Raw genomic sequence first — 21,778 nt, forward strand, 5'->3', positions numbered from 1 at the left:
AGCAACGTCATAAATTAATATGTGATCCACTTCTCTTCTCAGGTTATTAATGTAGTCGTCTTTTTTTGTTTTTTTTTTTTTTGTTTTTTTTTAGACAGAGTCTCACTCTGTTGCCCAGGCTGGAGTGTAGTGACGTGATCTCACCTCACTACAACCTCTATCTCCTGGTTCAAGTGATTCTCCCAGCTCAGCCTCCTGAGTAGCTGGGATTACAGGCACACCCACCACGCCCAGCTAAGTTTTGTTTGAGATGGAGTCTCATTCTTGTTGCCCAAGCTGGAGTGCAATGGCGTGATCTTGGCTCACTGCAACCTCTGCTTCCCGGGTTCAAGTGATTCTCCTTTCTCAGCCTCCTGAGGAGCTGGGATTACAGGCACGTGCCACCACGCCCAGCGAATTTTTGTATTTTTAGCAGAGACAGAGTTTCACCATGTTGGACAGGCTGGTCTCGAACTCCTGACCTCAGGTGATCCACCTGTCTCAGCCTCCAAAAGTGCTGGGATTACAGGCATGAGCCACCACGCCTGGCCCTCTGTTTTTTTTTTTTTTTTTTTTTTTTTTTTTTAAGAGAAATAACAGGTATCAGCTGCTAAGATTTGGGTTTATCTCCCTCCAGTCTTTTTTCCTATACATTTTTCCCTTACTTGTAAATGGTCATGGTACTGCATATGCATGGTGGGTGTTTTGCATTTTTTTAATACTTAGTCAGTTTAAGATAAAAATCAAAGGTAGCTTTATATAATTTTCCAAAATCATTTGCTCCTGCAAATTTGTGACCTCTGATACCGTGAGGGGTCAGCAGACAGAATGCAGGACCACTGAAATGTCCCAGCGAGCAATGGGATGCGTGTTGTCTGAGCTGTTCCTGAGCGGTTTGGGCACTTCCAGTCTCCGTTCACCTCCTTTGTTCACGTCTCTGCTGATGTTTATCCAGCACCTGTGACTTCAGGATCCCCCCCACAAGCTCTCTACCTCCCCACGGCTGTGTGTCACAGCCTCAGCCCAGGGAGTCCTTTCTTACACCGCCTTTCCAGCCCCTCTATCAACTCTCCTCTTAAGCTCCTCCTAAGTGTCCTCTTAAGTCCCTCCCGAGTCCCTCCCGAGTCCCTCCTAAGGCTCCTCCTAAGTCCCTCCCGAGTCCCCTCCCGAGTCCTTCCTACGACTCCTCCTGAGTCCCTCCCGAGTCCCTCCCGAGTCCCCTCCCGAGTCCCTCCCAAGTCCCTCCCGAGTCCCCTCCCGAGTCCCTCCCGAGTCCCCTCCCGAGTCCCTCCCAAGTCCCTCCCGAGTCCCTCCCGAGTCCCTCCTAAGGCTCCTCCCGAGTCCCTCCTAAGGCTCCTCCTCAGTCCCTGCTCTGTCCCTGCTCTGTCCATGTGTCCCTCAGAAAACACAAAACCCAGGTCCGGCAGAGCTGGAGCCAATTTCACACAGGCTGCACGCTCTTCTTCTGTTTCTTTCTCTTCCTCCCTCCTTTCTGTTTCTTTCTGAATATTTTTTCAAATTTATGTCGTATTTTAATGTCTAGTAATACACATCTCGTTGCTTTTTTCACATCCCAGAACGCATTGAGGAGTGTTTGGACTTGCTTTGGTTAGAACGGTTGAGACTACAGAGACAAAACAAGAAGATTTTCCTTCTTTTTTTATCTTAGTCACAGGTTCAGGACTGATCGTGATTTTCCAGACGTTAACCTAGAGAAGGTCAAACAAATGCCCTGTTGTTAGTTATTTTAAAGGAAGGGGCTCGTCATCAATAGTTACCATTTTCTGACTTCTCCTAAATCCTGGCCGGGATTTCTCTTAACTCTTTGCGGGGCAGGATTCCCGAGGAGGCCTTGTCACCATCCTACCTGACGGTGTGTCTGAAACTGCATGAAGCCGTCTGCAGCAGCACAAAGACACATGAGTTTTATGAGCTGCCAGCCTTATCTGCCGAGATTGTCTGCAGGATGATTATACTTCTATCTCTGGTGGTGAGTGGAGTCAACACACAAAGTATCACACCGGGGATAGGTATGGAATTTCAAGCAGCCTCAATCTGGAAAGGAAACAGTCTGATTCCGAGGTGCTGGGATGAGATGGAGCGGTGGATTCCAGCAGTGGACATTTCTTGTGCACCTGCTTGATGTTGGGTTCTGTTCTGGGTGTGGGGCTGTCAGTGGGCCAGGGTCTGCCCTTCTGCCTCCTTGGGCTCTCATGGGAGGGAGGCAGGGAGTTAAGTGTGGCCACCAGCTGGCCATGGGGAAACCAGAGAGCTGGCGTCGGGGCTGGAGACCAGGCAATGCCTCGGGGAGAAGATGTCTTTTCTTTTTTCTTGATTCTGTTGTTTGCAGACAACTATGCGGACCATTTTCCTCCCAAAAAATACATGTCCAAACATGGTCTTTCCCACCTTCTTTACATTGTAGCTTGAATATGGTGACAAAGGCCATAGCGTCACACATCTGTCCCCTGCTGCATGCCGCGTCCCAGGTCCAACAGCAGAACGACCCAGCTCCTCCCTCCCGAAGAAAGCCATTGTTGTGACCTCCCGTGGATCAGTTTCCCCTGTCTTCCAGCTTTGACCCTTCTGCCTCCGACTTTCCCCACTCAGCCGTAGGTCTCTGAGCTCGGTCTGTGTGGTCTCAGGGATCAGAGTCATGTCTCTGGGCTCTGTGTGGTCGCAGCATCAGCAATTCCTTCTTTCTCGTCTCTCTGCAGCTTTCACCCGTCTGAGTTCATGAGCTTCAGTTCGAAAGCGATGTCAGATTTAATGTTTAGACTGGTCATTTGTTTGTTTTTTTGAGATGGAGTTTCGCTCTTGTTGCCCAGGCGGGAGTGCAATGGCGTGATCTTGGCTCACTGCAGTCTCCGTCTCCTGGGTTCAAGTGATTCTCCTGCCTCCGCCTCCCAAGTGGTTGGGACTACAGGCACCCACCACCACACCCAGCTAATTTTTGTATTTTTAGTAGAGATGGGCTTTCACCATGTTGGCCAGGCTGGTCTTGAACGCCTGACCTCACATGATCCGCCTGCCTTGGCCTCCCAAAGTACTGGGATTGCAGACCTGAGCCACTGCACCCGGCACAATCTTTTTTTTTTTTTTTTTTCTCTTTTTGAGACGGAGTTTTGCTCTTGTTGCCCAGGCTGTAGTGCAATGGCGTGATCTTGGCTCACTACAACCTCTGCCTCCCGGGTTCAAGCGATTCTCCTGCCTCAGCCTCCCAAGTAGCTGGGATTACAGGCATGTGCCACTATACCCGGCTAATTCTGTATTTTTAGTCGAGACGGGATTTCTCCATGTTGGTCAGGCTGGCCTCGAACTCCTGACCTCAGGTGATCTGCCTGCCTCAGCCTCCCAAAGTGCTGGGATTACAGGCGTGAGCCACCACACCCGGCCGATCATTTTTTTTAAATCTTACTTCAAGTTAGAACTGTGATGTTAGTGAGAGAAAACAATTAAGTGTATATTTTAACTTCCTTCCTTTCAGTTTTCTTGTGTTAAAGTACCACAGACACAGTTTAAGAATAAATATTATTGGTGAGATGATCACGTTCTCCGGAGTGGCTGCTATTTAAACCGCCACTGGCAGCTGCCAACTTCCACAGAAACTGTGTTTAAGGAATTTGTCAGTTACTTAGGGTATATTTTCTACAGAAATAACTGTCTTGAATGTTGGCTGGTATCTCAGATAAGTTGAATCCATATTATGGACAAAATACTCTCTACCTGTGCCATAAAAGCAAACAAACAAAAAAACCTTTGCAAATACTAAAATTAAACAAAGCAAAAATACATGCTGCGCGCCGAAGAAACTTTTGGGTGAGTGCTGCTGTGAAGGCTCCAGGGTTGACAGACACTTGGGAGAACAAGGTGCCCATGTCAGGCTCTGGATTGAGCAATCGTTAAGTTTGTTGTTACTGGCCATCGCTGCCCAGCCCTGTGCTGCTGGATTGTTCTAGAAGGAGCTGTGCCATTGGGGGAGTGTTCTGGAAGGAGCTGTGCCATTGGGGGATTGTTCTGGAAGGAGCTGTGCCATTGGGGGAGTGTTCTGGAAGGAGCTGTGCCATTGGGGGATTGTTCTGGAAGGAGCTGTGCCATTGGGGGAACCCTCAGCAGTGCCTGTTTCGTTTTCTGCCAGCCCCCTCCCCCTGCGTGCTGTGCTGTAGTCATCCCCGCACCCAGCCCCCTCTGCAGGCTCTCTCTTTCTCTTTCATGGCAGCACCTGCATCCTGGCCCCTCTTTCATGCTTTGAAAGCTCCTGCCTGTATCTTCCTGTCTTGGCCCTTCCCAGGGCTAGTGACGCTGTGTTCCCTGCCTGCTGTGGGCTCTTCCTCTCTCCCACTCTCGGGCAGCCCCGTCCAGCAGCAGCCCTGTCCACTTGCCCAGCACATCTCTGCTGCCTCAAGGCGTGGGCCTCTCGGTGCTTCCAGTGAGTGCCTGAGCGCATCCAGGTTCTGTGACTCCTGATATACTTGCACAATGTGCAGGGTTGTGCTTAAAAAAAAGATCACACGCTTGGCCGGGTGTGGTAGCTCACACCTGTAATCCCAGCACTTTGGAAGGCCAAAGCAGGCGGATAACCAGAGGTCAGGCGTTCGATATCAGCCTGGCCAACGTGGTGAAACCCCGTCTCTACTAAAAAATACAAAAATTAGCCAGGTGTGGTGGCATGCACTTGTAATCCCAGCTACTTGGGAGGCTGAAGCAGGAGAATCACTTGGACCCAGGAGGTGGAGGTTGCAGTGAGCTGAGATTGCGCCGCTGTGCTCCAGCCTGGGTGACAGAGCGAGGCTCTGTCTCAAAAGAAGAAAGAGAAAAAGACCATGCGTTAGTCCAGGACTATGGGGCTCCTCCCAGGAGGGGGCCCCGACCGCTGATCTGTATGGTTCCTGGGAAATGTGCTTCTGGGGAGGACGAGGAGGCGGGGGAGGGAGGGAGGAGGAAGGAGAGGGAGGAAGAAGAAGGCAGGGGAGAGAAGGGAGGCATTACAGGAGGCTTCGAGCCCAGGGGAAGAGAAGTTTGCCCTCGGGTCTGGTGGGTCTGGCGTGGAGGTAGTGGGAGGGCGTGTTGGGAGCACAGTGGGAAGGGGACCCAGGTTTACCTCTGGGTCAGGAGCCTGGCTGTCTCCTGTGTCTAAGGAGCAGGCCTGGGAGTCTGCAAGGACCCTCTCTGGGGTGTGCTTTTCCCCCTCAGTGTCCTAGTCACATCCTGGGAACCTGCTCGTTGGCAGGACCGAGGCTGCCTGGGCTTTCAGGGGAACACCCAGATGCCATTTCCTCCCTCCCTCTTTTCTCCCGTATCACCCACGTTCAGGGTGAACCCAGAAAACCCTGGGGAATGGAGGTGCTTTGGGAATATGGGCTTCTGCCAAGGTCTGTGGTCCCTCCATCGTAGCCACTCCTTGAGCGGCCTGTGCCAGCAGGGAGCAGAGGAGTGGGGGCAGCGTCTCGCCGGGAACCTGAGTCCACAGCCGAGGATGACTGACTCTCCCTCTTGTGTGACAACAGGATTCTGCAGGACAGGGAGATGAAACTGGAAATAATTCAGTCCAAACAGTCTTCCAAGGGACCCTTACTGCTACGAAAAGGTGGCTCCGAGAAGTTTTTACAAATAACATGCTCGTATATTCAGGTGTCTCCTTCACATACCACAAGGAAATTGAGGTAAGCGTTTGGCCAAAGGCTTCTGGGTAGGGATGTGAGTGATCGTGATTCCTTGTGGCCTCAAATCATGGGGTATAGGCTGCTGGCCAGGGGCAGTTGGCCTTCACCTGAGCCTTGGTTCTTCATCTACAAAATGGAGTTGCTCCGGTCTACCCGGCGGGGTGACTCTGAGGCAGACAGATGCCAGGTGCAAAGTGCTGCTGCACTGCCTGGTGTCCGCTGGCTGGGTACCGTCCCTGTGGTGATGGTGATGATAGAGGTGATGATGGTGAAGGTGATGGTGGTGATGATGGTCATGGAGATGGTGAAGGGGAGGTGATGGTGATGATGGTGGTAATGGAGGCGGTGGTGGTGGAGGTGATGGTGGTGGAGGTGATGGTGATGATGGTGGTGATGGTGGTGGAGGTGATGGTGGTGGTGGAGGTGATGGTGATGGTGGTGATGGTGGTGGTGGTGGAGGTGATGGTGGTGGTGGAGGTGATGGTGATGATGGTGGTGATGGTGGTGGTGGTGGAGGTGATGGTGGTGGTGGAGGTGATGGTGATGGTGGTGGAGGTGATGGTGGTGATTGTGGTGGTGGTGGTGATGGTGGTGGAGGTGATGGTGGTGACGGTGGTGATTGTGGTGGTGGTGGTGATTGTGGTGGTGGTGGTGGAGGTGACGGTGGTGGAGATTATGGAGATAATGGTGGTGGTGGAAGTGACGGATATTCGAACATGCCTGACCTGAGAAAAGTTCATTTTCATTTTTGGCTGGGCACGGTGGCTGATGCCTGTAACCCCAGCTCTTTAGGAAGCCTAGGTGGAAGGATGGCTTGAACCCGGGAGGTCAGGGTTGCAGTGAGCTATGACTGCACCACTGCACTCCAACCCAGGTGACGGAGCGAGACCCTATCTCTTAAAGTATTTTTTTACAGTGCATTTTCATGTGGTTCAACCTCATAGTGTCCCTGCCAAAAATATTTTAATCTGAAACAAATCATGGGGAAATTACGAGACAAATCAGGTCAAAAGACAGTCTACAAAACAGTTGGCCTGATCTTTTCTTTTCTTTTTTTTTTTTTTTTTTTGAGACGGAGTCTCACGCTGTTGCCCAGGCTGGAGTGCAGTGGCGCGATCTCGGCTCACTGCAAGCTCCGCCTCCCGGGTTCACGCCATTCTCCTGCCTCAGCCTCCCGAGTAGCTGGGACTACAGACGCCCACAACCGCGCCCGGCTAATTTTTTGTATTTTTAGTAGAGACGGGGTTTCACCGTGGTCTCGATCTCCTGACCTTGTGATCCGCCCGCCTCGGCCTCCCAAAGTGCTGGGATTACAGGCGTGAGCCACCGCGCCCGGCCGGCCTGATCTTTTCAAAACTGTCAACCTGTTAAAAGAAAAAAGAAAAAAAAATGACCAGGGAACTCTTCTAGAAAAGAGATGTGATAAGTAAATGCAGAAAAGAGATGTGATAAGGAAGTACAGTATGTGTCCCAGTCAGGACAGGAGCTGGAGCACGAGAGGAACTGGGGTGGAGACCACTTCCTGGGGGCAGCGTCCTCCTCTCCACGTTGCACGTCCTGAGCGGGAAACCTGCACTAGAGTTGTGCAGAGAAGGGCTAGAGTCTTGTGAAACCCTGCCCAGGTATGTAGTGGCAAGACGCCATGATGCCTGCAACTTGCTTTCTAACGGTTTGGGAGAGAAAATGCTAATTTATGCGGAGAGTCCGAAGAGACAACAAGGAGGGGAGAGGAAAAGTGAAAGCAGCTGTGTGAAATGCGAACAGCTCAGGTCTGGAGTTGAATGAATGTGGGTGGTGGTGTGCTATTCTTGTGACCTTTTTGAAAGTTCAAAAATTTTCAAAGTATAATGTTAGAGATAAATCCTTTCAGAATAAAAAGCCAGTTGTGCAGTAGGAAGACCAGTAGTGGCCCGTGGTTGGGTCTCGGATTCTAGAAAGCCATCCTGGGCTGCTGTGACCTGCCACTAGCACGGCTCACTGTTGACGAAGGTTGAGGAGAGCCCTGGCGTTCGCGTAGTCCCGCGCTCTCTGTATTGCCGTAATGCTGCCTTTCTCCCTTCATGGGAGCATGCTGTGGCGTTTAGTCGTGAGCGTGGGTGTGACCTGTGTTTGGGTTTTGCAGGTCTGGAGGCGGCTGGTGGAAATCCACTTCCCCGTGGAGCATGGCTGGAAGGAGTCGTTGCTGGAAGACATGGAATGGAGGCTCAAACAGGTAGGAGAAGTTGGGGGACATTCTTTTCCAGGGCGTGAAGGCAAGCTGGAGAACCCCAGACCATTAGCGACAGCCAAGAGATCTCAGCGGTGCCTCTCGTGGGCAGGGACGGGGCGAATCACAGCTCTGTGTTTCTGTTTCTGATCCAGCCCTTACAGTCTGTCCCCAGAAGAGCGCTTTGGAGCCTTACTGAGAGGACAGAGAGGAACAAGGGCCCAGGATCTCACCATCACGGGGGTGCAAGATTTTTCCTGACCCCTTTGTTGGACTTGCGATGGGGATGCTGTGTTTACTTGGCCCGCTGTGCTCAACCCCTTGTGGGAGGGAGCACGTGGGCAAGTGTGGCATCTGGCCAGCTGCTTTGGGAGCTGGCAAGCGCAAGCTCCGTGCGGGCCCTGCAGCAGTGCCCAGGTTGAGGTGCCTGCAACCCCCGAAGCTCCAGAGGGCAGGTGCTCTCTTAGCTCTGCCGTCTATGGACGGTGGTGTGTTATCAGCTCAGTGGGCCCCTTGTCGTGTTGCCTAGGGTGGCTGCCCTCTGCTATCAAGGGCAAAGGGCCAATGTGAGAGCCTCTTTTAGGTACCCATACTCAGTGGGCCCTGAGCTCTCGTCCAGCATGCAAGAAGAATGAGGTCACCTGGACACTTGGAGGATGGTGAAGGCAAAGAATTTTATTAAGCAATGGAAATGACTCTCCGTGGAGAGGGGAGCTGGAGAGGGGATGGGTCAGGTGGGGAATCTTCCTCTGGTCCAGCTACCTCTGGCTGGCTCTTTCCTGAAGTCAGGACGTCTTTCCAAAGTTAAACCGTCTCTCCTCCGAAGTCCAGCCATCCTGCTGAAGTCAAGTCACTGTCTCCAGTCAAGCTACTTCTCTCTCGCTACCAAGTCTGGGGTCTTTATAGGCACAAGATAGGGGGCAGGGTGGGCCATAGGTAGTTTTGGAAAAAGCAACATTCTATTGGTAAAAAGACATTTCTCTGCAAGAACCAATGGGGAGAGAGCACGCACACAGGCAGAGAGGTTCTCACTTTGGGCCATGGGTTTCAGGCTTTTCGATTCAAAGGTGGGGTTTTGCCAGGGACCCGCCCCCTGTCTGCATAGGATTTATCTGCCTCCTGCCTCCCTCAATGGGGCCCCGAGCATAGGAGGGGCCAAGCCTGCCCACAGGCAGCAAGTCTGAGTGGCCTGTTGGTGACAGGAGCCTCATGAAACACAAGTGGAGAACACGCAGACATGCCCCTCGTGCTGAATTAAGGCCTGAGGCTCAAGGAAAATTAGCTTTTATGTGATACGAGAGTTTTATATGTAACTTTTTTTTTGGTATTTATTTATTTGAGACGGAGTCACGCTCTGTCGCCCAGGCTGGAGTGCAATGGCGGGATCTCGGCTCACTGCAAGCTCCACCTCCCAGGTTCACACCATTCTCCTGCCTCAGTCTCCCGAGTAGCTGGGACTACAGGCGCCCGCCACTACGCCCGGCTAATTTTTTGTATTTTTTGTAGAGATGGGGTTTCACCATGTTAGCCAGGATGGTCTCGATCTCCTGACCTCGTGATCCACCCACCTCGGCCTCCCAAAGTGCTGGGATTACAGGCGTGAGCCACCGTGCCCAGCCTATATGAAACTATTAAATGGATCTTTGGAGGGAAAACAGAAACCAGGAAAAATGACCTATTTCTCATAACTTACCTGTTTTTGCAAGCCAGGTGCTTTTTCTGCAGACTGGGAAAAGAGATTCTTTTTTAAATTTTAGCCTTTGGTCCACTGGTGGGGGGCAGGAAGGACATGCTTTGCATGGGTGGGGAGAAGCTTAAAATTGGGGGAAACGGTATAACAGTGGGAAAGTAAAGATGATGAAAGCACTTTGATCCCATAGAATACTGGAGCGCTGCATCCAAAAGCTCTGAAACCCCCCTTCGATTTTTGCAGGAGAAGCCCCTCTCCCAGATCACTGCCTACTGCAGTAGTCACTGGGACAGCGAAGGCTTAGAGGACAGTGTGGCCAAGACCTTCGAGAAATGCATCATTGAAGCCGTGAGCTCAGCCTGCCAGGTGAATAACCTCTCCTCTCAGGGAAACGGATTCGGGCTCACAGCTGTGTTCTGCCATGACCCAGCTAAGGGCTATGAAGCACCTGCTGGGTCTCAGCTCCTTTGCCAACTCAGAGATTGGGAAGTGGGCACCCTCCTCCCTCGCCCAGGGCAATGGCGCTAAAGTCCGGTTCTCTCCGGGTTCCTCGGTGTGCTGCACGGTCCCTGCTGCTCACGCCATCCTGCAGGTGTTCTGTACGGAATCACGGCCGTGCGCGTGTGGCACAAGTCAAACGGGCTTGCAGGCCGCTCCTCAGATGGCCCCGTTACCGTTGTGCCTGCTGGTTTGCTTGATTGTTAACACTTGCTCAGTAGGTATGTGGGAAAAGACTCCAAAGGTTGACAGAACATTTGTGGAAGCAAAATATGTGAAATGGAAAATGGTATCAATTTATTTAGCTGTTTTCTGCAAAGGGGAAGAGATTGTGCCCCCATGTCTCCCAGGAAGTCTCCCAGGCAATGCCACACGAAGAAGCTCCCTGCTGGCCACGGCTCTCCCCGCTCACATTTCCTAACTGGACACTTAACCCCCCGCGCAAGCACAGCCTTGCTTCCACAGGGACAGTCCGGAAACATTGAGGTCATCGAATTCCGGGGACCAAGGGGTTCTAATTTTTTAAGTGAGTGATACCTTTGATAAGGTTTTCCTTTCCCTTTTTTGTTAACACGGTTGAGAAATCGTTCATATGCCATACGGTTCATCCGTGAAAAGTTCCAGTTCAGCAGGTTTTGGGGTAGTCACGGATATGTACAGTCATCACCACAGTCAACGACAGAGCATTTTCATCACTTCAAAAAGAAACCCTGTCCCCCTTAGCCATCATCCTCCTCCTCCCCTCCAGCCACCCACTCCCCTCTGTAGCCATAAACAATTGCTGAGCATAAACAATGGCGTCTGTGGCTTTCTCTGTTCTGGACTGTAATATGAATGGAATCATGTATGTGGCCTTTTGGGTATGGCTTATTTCACTGAGCATAATGGTTTTTGTTGCTGGTTTTTTTTGTTTTTTTTTTTTTTGAGACAGAGTCTTGCTCTGTCGCGTAGGCTGGAGTACAGTGGCCTGATCTCAGCTCACTGCAAGCTCCGCCTCCCGGGTTTACGCCATTCTCCTGCCTCAGCCTTCTGAGTAGCTGGGACTACAGGCGCCCACCACCTCGCCCAGCTAGTTTCTTTGTACTTTTTAGTAGAGACGGGGTTTCACCGTGTTCGCCAGGATGGTCTCAATCTCCTGACCTCGTGATCCACCCGTCTCGGCCTCCCAAAGTGCTGGGAATACAGGCTTGAGCCACCGCGCCCGGCCTGGTTCTTTTTTGAGACAGAGTTTCACTCTTTTTGCTCAGGCTGGAATGCAATGGTGCGATCTTGGCTCACTGCAACCTCTGCCTCCCGGGTTCAAGTGATTCTCCTGCCTCAGCCTCCCAAGTAGCTGGAATTACAGCTTCTTTTTGTTTAAAGAGTCTTTTAATTGTTTAAAGAACAATGTGCCACCACACTTGGCTAATTTTGTATTTTTAGAAGAGACAGGGTTTCTCCACGTTGGTCAGGCTGGTCTCGAACTCCCAACCTCAGGTGATCTACCCGCCGTGGCCTCCCAAAGTGCTGGGATTACAGGTGTGAGCCACCGCACCTGGCTGAGCATAATGTTTTAAAAGTCCATACAGGCTGGACATGGTTGCTCACACCTGTAATCACAGCACTTTGGGAGCCCAGGAGTTCAAGACAAGCCTGGGTGACAGAGTAAGACCCTGTCTCTATAAAAACTAAAAAACAAAAAAAATTAGCCAGGCATGGCAGGGCTCACCTATGGTCCCAGCTACTTCGGAGGCTGAGGTGGGAGACTCCCTTAGGCCCAGAAGGTTAAGGCAGCAGTGAGCCATGATCACACTTGCACTTCAACCTGGGGGACAGAGCAAGACCCTGTCTCAAAAAGCAACAACAACAAAAGTCCATCCATATTGTAGCATGTGTCAGTATACGTTAAGTATTCCTTGCCCAAAATGCTTGAGACCAGAACTGTTTTAGATTTCAGATGTTTTCAAATTTTGGAATATTTGTATTTACATAATGAGATGTCTTCCGGATGGGACCCAGAGTCTAACCACAAAATTCACTTGTTTCATGTACATCTTATGCACATAGTCTGAAGGTAATTTTATACAGTATTTTAAACAATTTTGTGCATGAAACAAAGTTTGTGTTAAGTATTTGTATGTTGAATTTTTCATTTGTGGCATCATTATACTCAAAAAGTTTGGATTTTAGAGTATTTTGGATTTTGGGATTAGGAATGCTCAACCTGTATTTCGTTTCTTTCCATGGCCAAATACTATTCCCTGTTTATCCACTTGTCCATTGATGGCCATCTAGGTTGCTTCTTTGGCTATTATAAATCTGTTGATACAAATGTTAGTGTACATGTTTATGTGTGGGTATATGTCTTCATTTCTCCTGGGTGTATACCTCGATGTGGAATTGCTAAATCATATGGTAACTCCATGTTTAATTGTTTAAAGAACTGTCGGGCCGAGTCCCACAGCAGCTGGACCATTTTCAATCCCTCCAGCAGCATAGGAGGCTTCCGGGTTCTCCATATCCTCACCAACATGTATTATCTAACTTTTTGATTCTAGCCATCCTAGTGGGTACGAAGTGGTATCTCCTTGTGGTTTTTGTTTATTTTTTGAGATGGAGTCTTGCTCTGTTACCCAGGCTGGAATGCAGTGCCGTGATCTTGGCTCCCTGCAACCCCTCCACCTCCTGGGTTCAAGCAATTCTCCTGCCTCAGCTTCCCGAGTAGCTGGGATTACAGACGTGCACCACCATGCCCAGATAATTTTTGTATTTTTGGTAGAGACGGGGTTTCACCATGTGGGCCAGGATGGTCTCGATCTCTTGACCTCGTGATCTGCCTGCCTTGGCCTCCCAAAGTGCTGGAATTACAGGTGTGAGCCACCATGCCCAGCCTCATTGTGGTTTTTAACTGCATTTCTCTGATAACTAATGATATCAAGCATCTTTTCATATGCTTATTGGATTTGTTTGTATCTTCTTTGGAGAAATGTTTATTGAGATCTTTTGCCCCCATCCCCAATTTTTTTTTTTTTTTTTTTTTGGAGGAAAGGTCTTGCTGTGTCACCCAGGCTGGAATGCAATGGCACAATCGTGGTTCATTGCAGCCTCAACCTCCTGGGCTGAAGTGGTCCTCCTACTTCAGCCTCCCAAGTAGCTGGGACTACAGGCATGTGCCACCATATTCAGCTAATTAAAAAAAAAATTTGTGGGCCAGGCGTGGTGTCTCACACCTGTAATCCCAGCACTTTGGGAGACTGAGGCAGGTGGATCACGAGGTCAGGAGATCGAGACCATCCTGGCTAACACAGGGAAACCCGGTCTCTACTAAAAATACAAAAAATTAGCCGGGCGTGGTGGCATGTGCCTGTAGTCCCAGCTGCTTGGGAGGCTGAGGCCAGAGAATCGCTTGAACCTATGAGGCAGAGGTTGCAGTGAGCTGAGATTGTGCCACTGCACTCCAGCCTGGGCGACACAGCGAGACTCTCTTTTTTTTGTAGAGACAGGGTCTTGAGATGTTGCCCAGGCTGGTCTTGAACTCCTGGGCTCACATGATCCTCCCTCCTTGGCCTCCCAAAGTGTTGGGATTGAAGGCATGAGCCACTGCACCTCACCTCTTTTGCTCATTTTTTAATTGGGTTGTCTTTTTATTATAGAGTTGGGAGTCTGTATTCTATATACAAGTCCCTTGTCAGATATCTGATTGCAAGTATTTTCTCCCATTCTATGTGTTGTTTTTTCATGTTCTTGATGGTTTCTTTTGAAGCACAGAGTCTTTAATTTTGAAGAATTTGGGCATATCTGTTTTTTCTTTTGTTGCTTGTACCGTTGGTGTCAAAGAGTCCTTTGCCAAATCCTAGGTTGTGAAGATTTACTCCTGTGTTTATTTATCTCTAAATGTTTGATAGTTTTAGCTCTTACATTTAGGCCTTTGATCCATTTTGAGTTCCTTTTTGTATATGGTGTATATGGTGTGAGGTAAGGGTTCTGTTTCATTCTTTTGCATGTGGACATCCAGTTGTTCCAGCGTTTGTTGAAAGGACTCTACATTCCCTGTTGAGTGATGTTGGCACTCTTGTCAAAAATCTGTTGACCATACATGTATGGATTTATTTCTAGATTTTCAATTCTATGTATTGATCTGCTTTCGTATCCTTGTGTCAGTACCACACCGTTTGGACTACCATTGCTTTCTAGTAAGTTTTGAAATTGGGACATGTGAGTTCGTATTTTTTTTTTTTTGTTCTTATTTTTCAAGATTGTTTTGGCTATTTTGGGTCCCTTGCAATTTCATAAGAATTTTAGAATCAGTATGTCAGTTTCCATTGACAAGGAAGTCAGCTGGGATTCTGATAGGGCTGGTATTCAAAGTATAGATCACTTTGGAGAGCATTGCCTGTCTTTTTTTTTTTTTTTTTTTTGAGACAGAGTCTTACTCTGTCACCCAGGCTGGAGTGCAGTGGCATGATATTGGCTCACTGCAAGCTCTGCCTCCCGGGTTCATGCCATTCTCCTGCCTCAGCCTCCTGAGTAGCTGGGACTACAGGTGCCTGCTGCCACGCCCAGCTAACTTTTTTTTTGTATTTTTAGTAGAGATGGGGTTTCACTGTGTTAGCCAAGATGGTCTTGATCTCCTGACCTCATGATCCACCAGCCTCTGCCTCCCAAAGTGCTGGGATTACAGGCGTGAGCCACTGTACCCAGCCAGCATTGCCATTTTAACAAGGTTAGGTCAGATTTATTTCATTCAATTAGATCTTTTTTTTTTTTTTCCGGTTTAGACGGAGTCTTGCTCTGTCGCCCAGGCTGGAGTGCGCAAGTAACTGGGACTACAGGTGCCCACCACCACACCCGGCTAATTTTTGGATTTTTAGTAGAGACAGGGTTTCACCATATTGGTCAGGCTGGTCTCAAACTCCTGACCTCAGGTGATCCACCCGCCTTGGCCTCCCAGAGTTCTGGGATTACATGCCTGGCCAATTTCTTTTAACAATGTTTTGTATTTTTCATAGCTTAAATTTTGCACTTGTTAAATTTCTAAGTACTTTTTTTGGGGGGGGGTGCTATTGTAATTGGAATTGTTTTCTGAATTCCATTTCCAGATTGTTCCTTGCTGGTGTCTAGACACACAGTGCTCCGTGTGTCTTGTATCCTACAACATTGCTGAGCTCATTTGGTAGCTCAAATTGCGTGCTTGTGTGTGTGTGTGTGTGCGTGAGAGAAAGAGAATTAAATTTTCTATACATAAGATCATAATTATCTGTGAATAGAGTTCCACGTCTTCCAATCTGGATGCCTTTTATTTCTTTCTCTTGCATAACTGCCCTGGCTAGAACCTCCAGTACAACTTTGAATGAAAGTGGTGAAAGTGGACATCCTTGTCTTGTTCCTGATCTTAGGAGAAGCTTTGAGTCTTTTGCCACCAGGTGTGATGTCAACGTGAGCTTTTCATAGATGCCCTTTGTGGAAGTTCCTTTCTGCTCCTCATTTGTTGAATGGTTTTTTTTTTTTTCCTTTAATCATAGAAGAGAGTTGGATTTTGTCAAATGCTTTTTCCGTATCTACTGAAATGATCACGTGATATTTTCCTATTGTTATTAACTGATATTTGATGTTAAATCAACCTTTCATCTCTGAGATAAATTGTACTTGATCATGGTGTATAGTTTCTGTAACATGTGGCTGGATAAGCTTTTATCCTTTTAAATGTCAGAAAGTATCTATTATAAATTAACCTTGTGGTTTTTACTAATTACTGAAACGTTTTGCAGAGACTTTGAACCTAAGGAAGAAAAATATTGTTTCTCGGAGGAGAATTAAAAAGAGAATGAAAATGTATATGTTGTTTGTAGGCAGCTTTTTAAAAGAATTACATTTAGAAACATAAAATATATGCTATATTAAGGGTTTATTCACTTTTGGTGTTTTTCATGATATGAGAGTGCAAAGAACATATAGAAACTGGCAGTTAGCCAGAAGGAAGGAGGGTGACTGGTGTTGGTGTGTGTTTGTGTGTGTGTCTTCAAATCTCTGGTGCTGGACACTTAAGGAGGCAGTATACAAGGAAATGAAATTCTTCTAAGAAATGTGAAGTGTTTCACTATCTTGCTCTTTTTGTGGCCTTATAAAACAAGTTACAGTAGGTTTCTGAAATGCTATTGAGTAGGTAATTTGCTTTTGTTATTTCAAAACAAACTAATGAAAAACTTCTAAATGTCCCTTTTTTATGAATTTTCTTGTAGTCTCAGACCAGTATCCTTCGGGGGCTCTCTTGCTATAATCTGCAGAAATTTGGTACCCTCTTGTCTGCTGTGATCACTAAGTCCTGGCCTAGGAACAATGGGGAAGCCGTGGACAACTTGGATGACATTTTAAAACATCTGCTCACGTGGGCAGATGTCAAGCATCTCTTCAAATTGTGTGGTATGTTTGCGGGAGTGCTGGGAACATGAGCTCAGTGAAGGTGGTGCCTGTCTGACTCTGGGGAAGGTGGGAGGCAGAAGATTTTACATGATGATACTGAATTGGGATGGGCTGACGTTAGACAAAGGCTGCAGTTTGGACAGAGAGACTTTGGAAGGCTCAGAGTGTCTTGCGTTGTAAATAATGACTAATGCTAACAGCCACTATTCATTGAATGCTTGATGCACCCTAGTGACTGTACTGGCCCAGTGCCCTTGAAACAGCCCTTCTGAAAGTCCCCTTTAAGGCCCCCAATTTTCAGATCAGGAAACAACTGGAGAATGCATTGTGACTTACCTAAGGTCTCAAAGATTATAAGTAGTAAAAACTAAAATCCAGACCCAGGTATGTCTTGCTTATTTGGAGATCAATGTAGAATGTCTAAGCCAACACTGATGACCTCAACAGAAAGTGAAGTACTGGGCTGTCTGATTTCCCACCCAGCCCCCTCTGCCCCAGGTGTTTTGTGATCAAGGAGGGAGAGAGACATTCCATCCTAAAAACATTAGAGTCCAGTTGATGTGTGAGACCTTAGATTCCTCTCTTTTAGTGAGAGGGCACCAGATGTGGATCAGCCAAAATCAATGCTGAGCTTCCTACGGATCCGGGAAGTTGTGGGGAGCAAATAACTGAATTGATATGGGAGTGCATAAGTGAAAGCTACTCTCTTAAATAGATCATTTTTGTGTATTTGCGTATGTTTGTTTGTTTATTTATTTATTTTTGAAATGGAGTCTCGCTCTCTCACCTGGGCTGGAGCGCAGTGGTGGATCTCAGCTCACTGCAACCTCTGCCTCCCGGGTTCAAGCGATTCTCCTGCCTCAGCCTCCCAAGTAGCTGGGATTACAGAGGTGAGCCACTGTGCCCGGCAATTTATTTATTTTTAAAACAAGGTCTTCTCTGTTGCCCAAGTTACATGTAGTGCAGTGATGCCATCACCGCTCACTGTAAGCCCCGACCTCCCAGGCTCAAGTGATCTTCCTGCCTCAGCCTCCCAAGTGGCTGCTACTCCAGGCATGCACCACCATGCTCAGCCTGTTTATAAGTTGGATAGAAATTTTTAGAGCACTTTTATGTGTAAAGAAAAATTGAGCAGAAACCACAGAGTTCTCATCTGTCTCCCCCACCATCACTCAGGCAGTACCCTGGTATTAACATGCAGCATTAGCGTGGTGCTTTTGTTACAGCTGACAAGCCAATATTGATACATTGTTATTAACTAAAGTCCATAGTTTACAGTAGTGTTCATTCCTGATGTTGTCCATTCTCTGGGGTTTGGATAAACCATGGCCTGTGTCCACCATTCCAGTATCGTACAGAATAGTTGCGCTGCCCTACGAAATCCCCTGTGCTCCCGCACCCACACCCCCTCCATTTCCTTTAGTCTTTTCCAGAACGTCCTATAGTCGGAATCTTATAGGATGTCGCCTTTAGACTGGCTTCCTTCACTTAGTAATATGTATTTACGTTTCCTCCATGTCTTTTCATGGCTTGAGAGCTAACTTCCTTTTACTACTGAATAATATTCCATTGTATGGATGTGCTACAATTTGCTTACCCGTTCACCTAATGAAAGGCATCTTGGTTGCTTCCAAGTTTCTGCAATAATTAATAAAGCTACTATATTTGTATGTTATGGTGCAGATAAGCTTCCTCTTCTCCTACTACTGTATGGCTCTAATATTACTGGGAGAGAAATCCTCTGTGGTTAAACTAAACATACATAAAAATTCTGCCCTCTAAATTTGTCATAAAATCAATTCCAAGATTTTACAAGATAATGAAGATTACAGAGTATAAAGTTATCACGTGGCTGTTTCTCTCTTTGCATATGCTATGAAAATGTCTCCCTAAGACCATCTTGATATGCTTTGCTAGGTATGTCTACATCCCCGATGCAGTTTCTTCTGCTGTAGATATTCCTAGGGTGGGGGCTTTTTAAAGAAGATTCTGCGTATTCTATTTAAAAAATATATTCAGGCCAGGTGAGGGGATTCATGCGTATAATCCTAATGCTTTGGGAGGCCAAGGCGGGAGGATGTCTTGAGCCCAGGAGTTTGAGACCAGTCTGGGTGACAAAGTGAGACAAAAAATTATCTCACATTGTCTCTACAAAAATGTTTGAAAGTTTACCAGCCTTTGTGGTATGCACCTGTATTCCTAGCTACTCGGGAGGCTGAGGCAGGAAAGTCAGAGATTGAGGTTACAGTGGGCTATGGTTGTGCCACTGCACTCAAGCCTGGGTGATAGAGTGATACCCTGTCAAAAAAAAAAAAAAAAAAAAAAAAGGAAGTCAGTCCATCCATATGCTGAAGGGGACATGGGTTTTAACCTGAGAAATGTGTCTCCCAGCTGATTTTGGCCATTGAGGGAGTCTGCTTCATGGACAAAGAAGTTGTTCAGGGGATGAATCTGGGCAAGACCTAACCGTCGTGGGGGAAAGCAGAGGGGAGTGGAGGGACTGGCGTATCTGGAGACACTGGCTAGCTGTTGCCTGTGTTAGAGGAAGTGGGGGCAGAACAAGAGGTTATTTGGAATTCCCATGCTATTGGCAATGAGGTGGGAGGTGGGGAGCACAGCACACTGTTTTAACTATGTTGTTCATCTGTTCAGGAACCAATGAGGAAATACTAGCAAATATTACAGAGGATGGCAAGAAGTTGATGGGTGCTGCTGACTCTGTGTTCACGAAAATTGCTGGTGACCTCCGAAATGGAACGATTTTAGTTGGACAACTGGAGCTGATTATAAAGCACAAGAATCAGTTTCTTGACATCTGGCAACTGAGTAAGCATCAAGTCGAGATACGCACTTCAGGCTCCTGAGGCATTAAGTAGCTTGAAGATACGTTTGTGTTTGCGTGTGCATTTTTGTAAAGGAGATGATCATCTTAGCCTTGATAATGAGTATCTCTTCTTGCTCGTAAGTTGATAGGAGTGGCTTATAATTCTCAAGAACATCACAGGAAAATGATAAAATAATGGCCATCTGGAAAAAGTGGCTATGCGCAAAACTGTCCTAGTCCTTGTCCTGGTGGCGGGGAAGGTGGGGCACATGCAAAGCATTGCCATGGAAAATGGCATCTGTTTGCTGTACTGGGTTACTTTATTGTTGTTCTTGTTTTCCAGAGGAAAAAAGTGTTTCACCCCAGGATGACAAACGTACTATGGAGGAAGCACTGAATTGGAGAATGGAGGAACTGTTATTTCTAGAGAAAGAGAAAAGATGTGTTGATAGTCTCCTGAAGATGTGTGGGAATGTGAAACACCTAATACAAGGTGGTATTCCTAAGAAGTGAACAAAGTTGAGGGCTCTCAAAGGGTTAGAGGAGAACACAGTAAGAATGGATCGCAGTAGCAGACCTTTATTTTGGAGAGAATGCTTTAAAATTTTTTTTTTAAATTTGCATTTGCTGGGGGATCGCTTTCACCTCTTTTAGATTCTTCTTTTTGGTATTTATGTCCACATTTCCAAATAACATGCTTAAATGTCTCCTTGATTTTTCCGGCATCAGCATGAGCTGCTGACACCCGCTGCGGAAGATAAGGGCTTAGAGCCATGCATTTCTGGCCTGTGCCCTGCACACATCACCTTTCCACCTCCTGTTGCTCCCTGTTTTCTCACAGTGGAGTCGCATCATTGTTTAGGGTTAAATCATCAGGACCTATACGGATCAGAAGTGAACCACGAAAGAAACCGTGATCATTTTCCACGTTTTGCACAAACTCTCTGTTTTCCACAGAATTACATTTCCTGTCAAATGCCGTTTTCATCGTGTTAATGATATGCTGTTTTCATTGTATTCATTTCTAATTCATCCCAATCTCTGCCGAGTGTCTGAATTTCCTTGAAGATCACTGGTTTGACCTTTGAGAAGGAACCTGCAAACCCTGGGCTGCAGACGTAGGGTGGAGTCTCCCTCTACCTCCTAGGGAGCCTTTGCCTCTGGCCTGGGTTAGACGGGGTTCCCGCGACCCCGCCCCCCTCTCTCTCTTGCTTCCTCTGTTGGCAGAGCACACCCTCACTGGCTTCCTGAGCAAAGGGGGTGTAAGAGGTTAAACCCTCGAATCCTTGCGTGCCTAAAGATGTCCTCTTCCTAGGTCAGTCACTTGGTTAGGTCTAGAATTACAGACTGGAAGTCATTTTCCTTCTGAAGTTTCAATGTGCTGTGCCGTCACTGCCTCCACAGCATGGCTATGTATGGAGAAGCCCAATGCGGTGCCCATTACACATCCTTCGTATGTGACCTGTTTTCTCTTTCTTGAAGCTCTTGAACTCTTTCTGTTACTCATATTCTGAAATAATAACATGTCTTGGCCTGGATCTATGTTCCATGGAGGCGGGGCCTGTTGGCTCCCACCTGTAATCTCAGCACTTCGGCAGGCCAAGGCAGGAGGATTGCTTGAGCCCAGGAGTTTAAGACCAGTCTGGGCAACACAGCAAGATCCCATCTCTAAAAAAAAAAAAAAAAAAAAATTTAGCCAGACACAGTGGTGCATGCCTGTAGTCCCAACTATTTGGGAGGCTGAGGCAGGAGGATCATTTGAACCTGGGAGGTCAAGGCTGCAGTGAGCCGAAATCATGCCACTACACTCCAGCTTGGGTGACAGAGTGGGACTGTATCCCCCAAAAATAAAATATTTTCAGTCCCCTCTATTGGGTATTAATAGGTAGGTCTTTCAAATCTAGACGTCAAAGTCCTTGAGTTCTGGGAAATTCCCTTGAATGATTTAATTTTTTCTTCTCTTGCTGGAATTCCTGTTGATTGGATACAGGACCTCCTGGATGGTCATCTAACTGTCATCATTTTTCTCTCCAGTTTTCCACCGGTTTTTCGCTCTGGTCTTGAGAGATTTATTCAGAACCAAACTTTCTGCTAACATTTTCGTGTCAGCTTTCCTGTATATATATTTAATGTAAAGGAATTCTTTTTCTCAGAATGATCCTTTTTAAATTCTATCCTGTTCTTGTTCACGGTGCAGTATCTTCCCTGCTGGGTTATTCACAGTTTTGTTTTGGAGGTTTTGCTTTTCCTTGCATCATGTGCTGCTTCCTCCAGGTTCCTTTCACTTGTTGATTTATTTTGATTTTCCTCCTAGGTCTGGACATTCTTGTTTGTCTGTGTTTAAGAGAAAGCCCTCAAAAGTGGGGTGGCCCTCTGCGGGGTGCTGCCGTGGGGTGCCGTGGTTCAGCCTGGAAGTTGGCCTGTCTCCTGAGGTCTTCTGTCTCCTGTCTGGAGGATGTGGGCCTGGCTGCCAGGTTTCCGGGAGTCGAGAGAGAAGCGGGCTGGCGGGCCTCGGCATC

The 21,778-nt window shown here is 47.6% G+C and overlaps 1 protein-coding gene across 13 annotated transcripts in view; it reads left to right on the forward strand.

Annotated features, from left to right (window-relative positions):
* The window catches only part of RNF213 (ring finger protein 213), a 133,555-nt gene that overhangs the window by 46,713 nt on the left and 65,064 nt on the right, over positions 1–21,778 (forward strand). For all 13 annotated transcript variants that reach the window (XR_012426302.1, XR_012426303.1, XM_045375697.3 and 10 more), the window contains 7 exons: positions 1,816–1,969; positions 5,487–5,642; positions 7,765–7,854; positions 9,782–9,904; positions 16,255–16,435; positions 19,088–19,261; positions 19,603–19,752. Coding sequence is in view for 11 of the 13 variants with exons in the window: in XM_045375697.3 (XP_045231632.2) it covers positions 1,816–1,969; positions 5,487–5,642; positions 7,765–7,854; positions 9,782–9,904; positions 16,255–16,435; positions 19,088–19,261; positions 19,603–19,752 (1,028 nt within the window). In the remaining 2 variants the exon portion in view is untranslated. The remainder of the gene's footprint in view (positions 1–1,815; positions 1,970–5,486; positions 5,643–7,764; positions 7,855–9,781; positions 9,905–16,254; positions 16,436–19,087; positions 19,262–19,602; positions 19,753–21,778) is intronic.

This window comes from Macaca fascicularis, chromosome 16 (assembly GCF_037993035.2).
Source record: "Macaca fascicularis isolate 582-1 chromosome 16, T2T-MFA8v1.1".
NCBI lineage: Eukaryota > Metazoa > Chordata > Mammalia > Primates > Cercopithecidae > Macaca > Macaca fascicularis.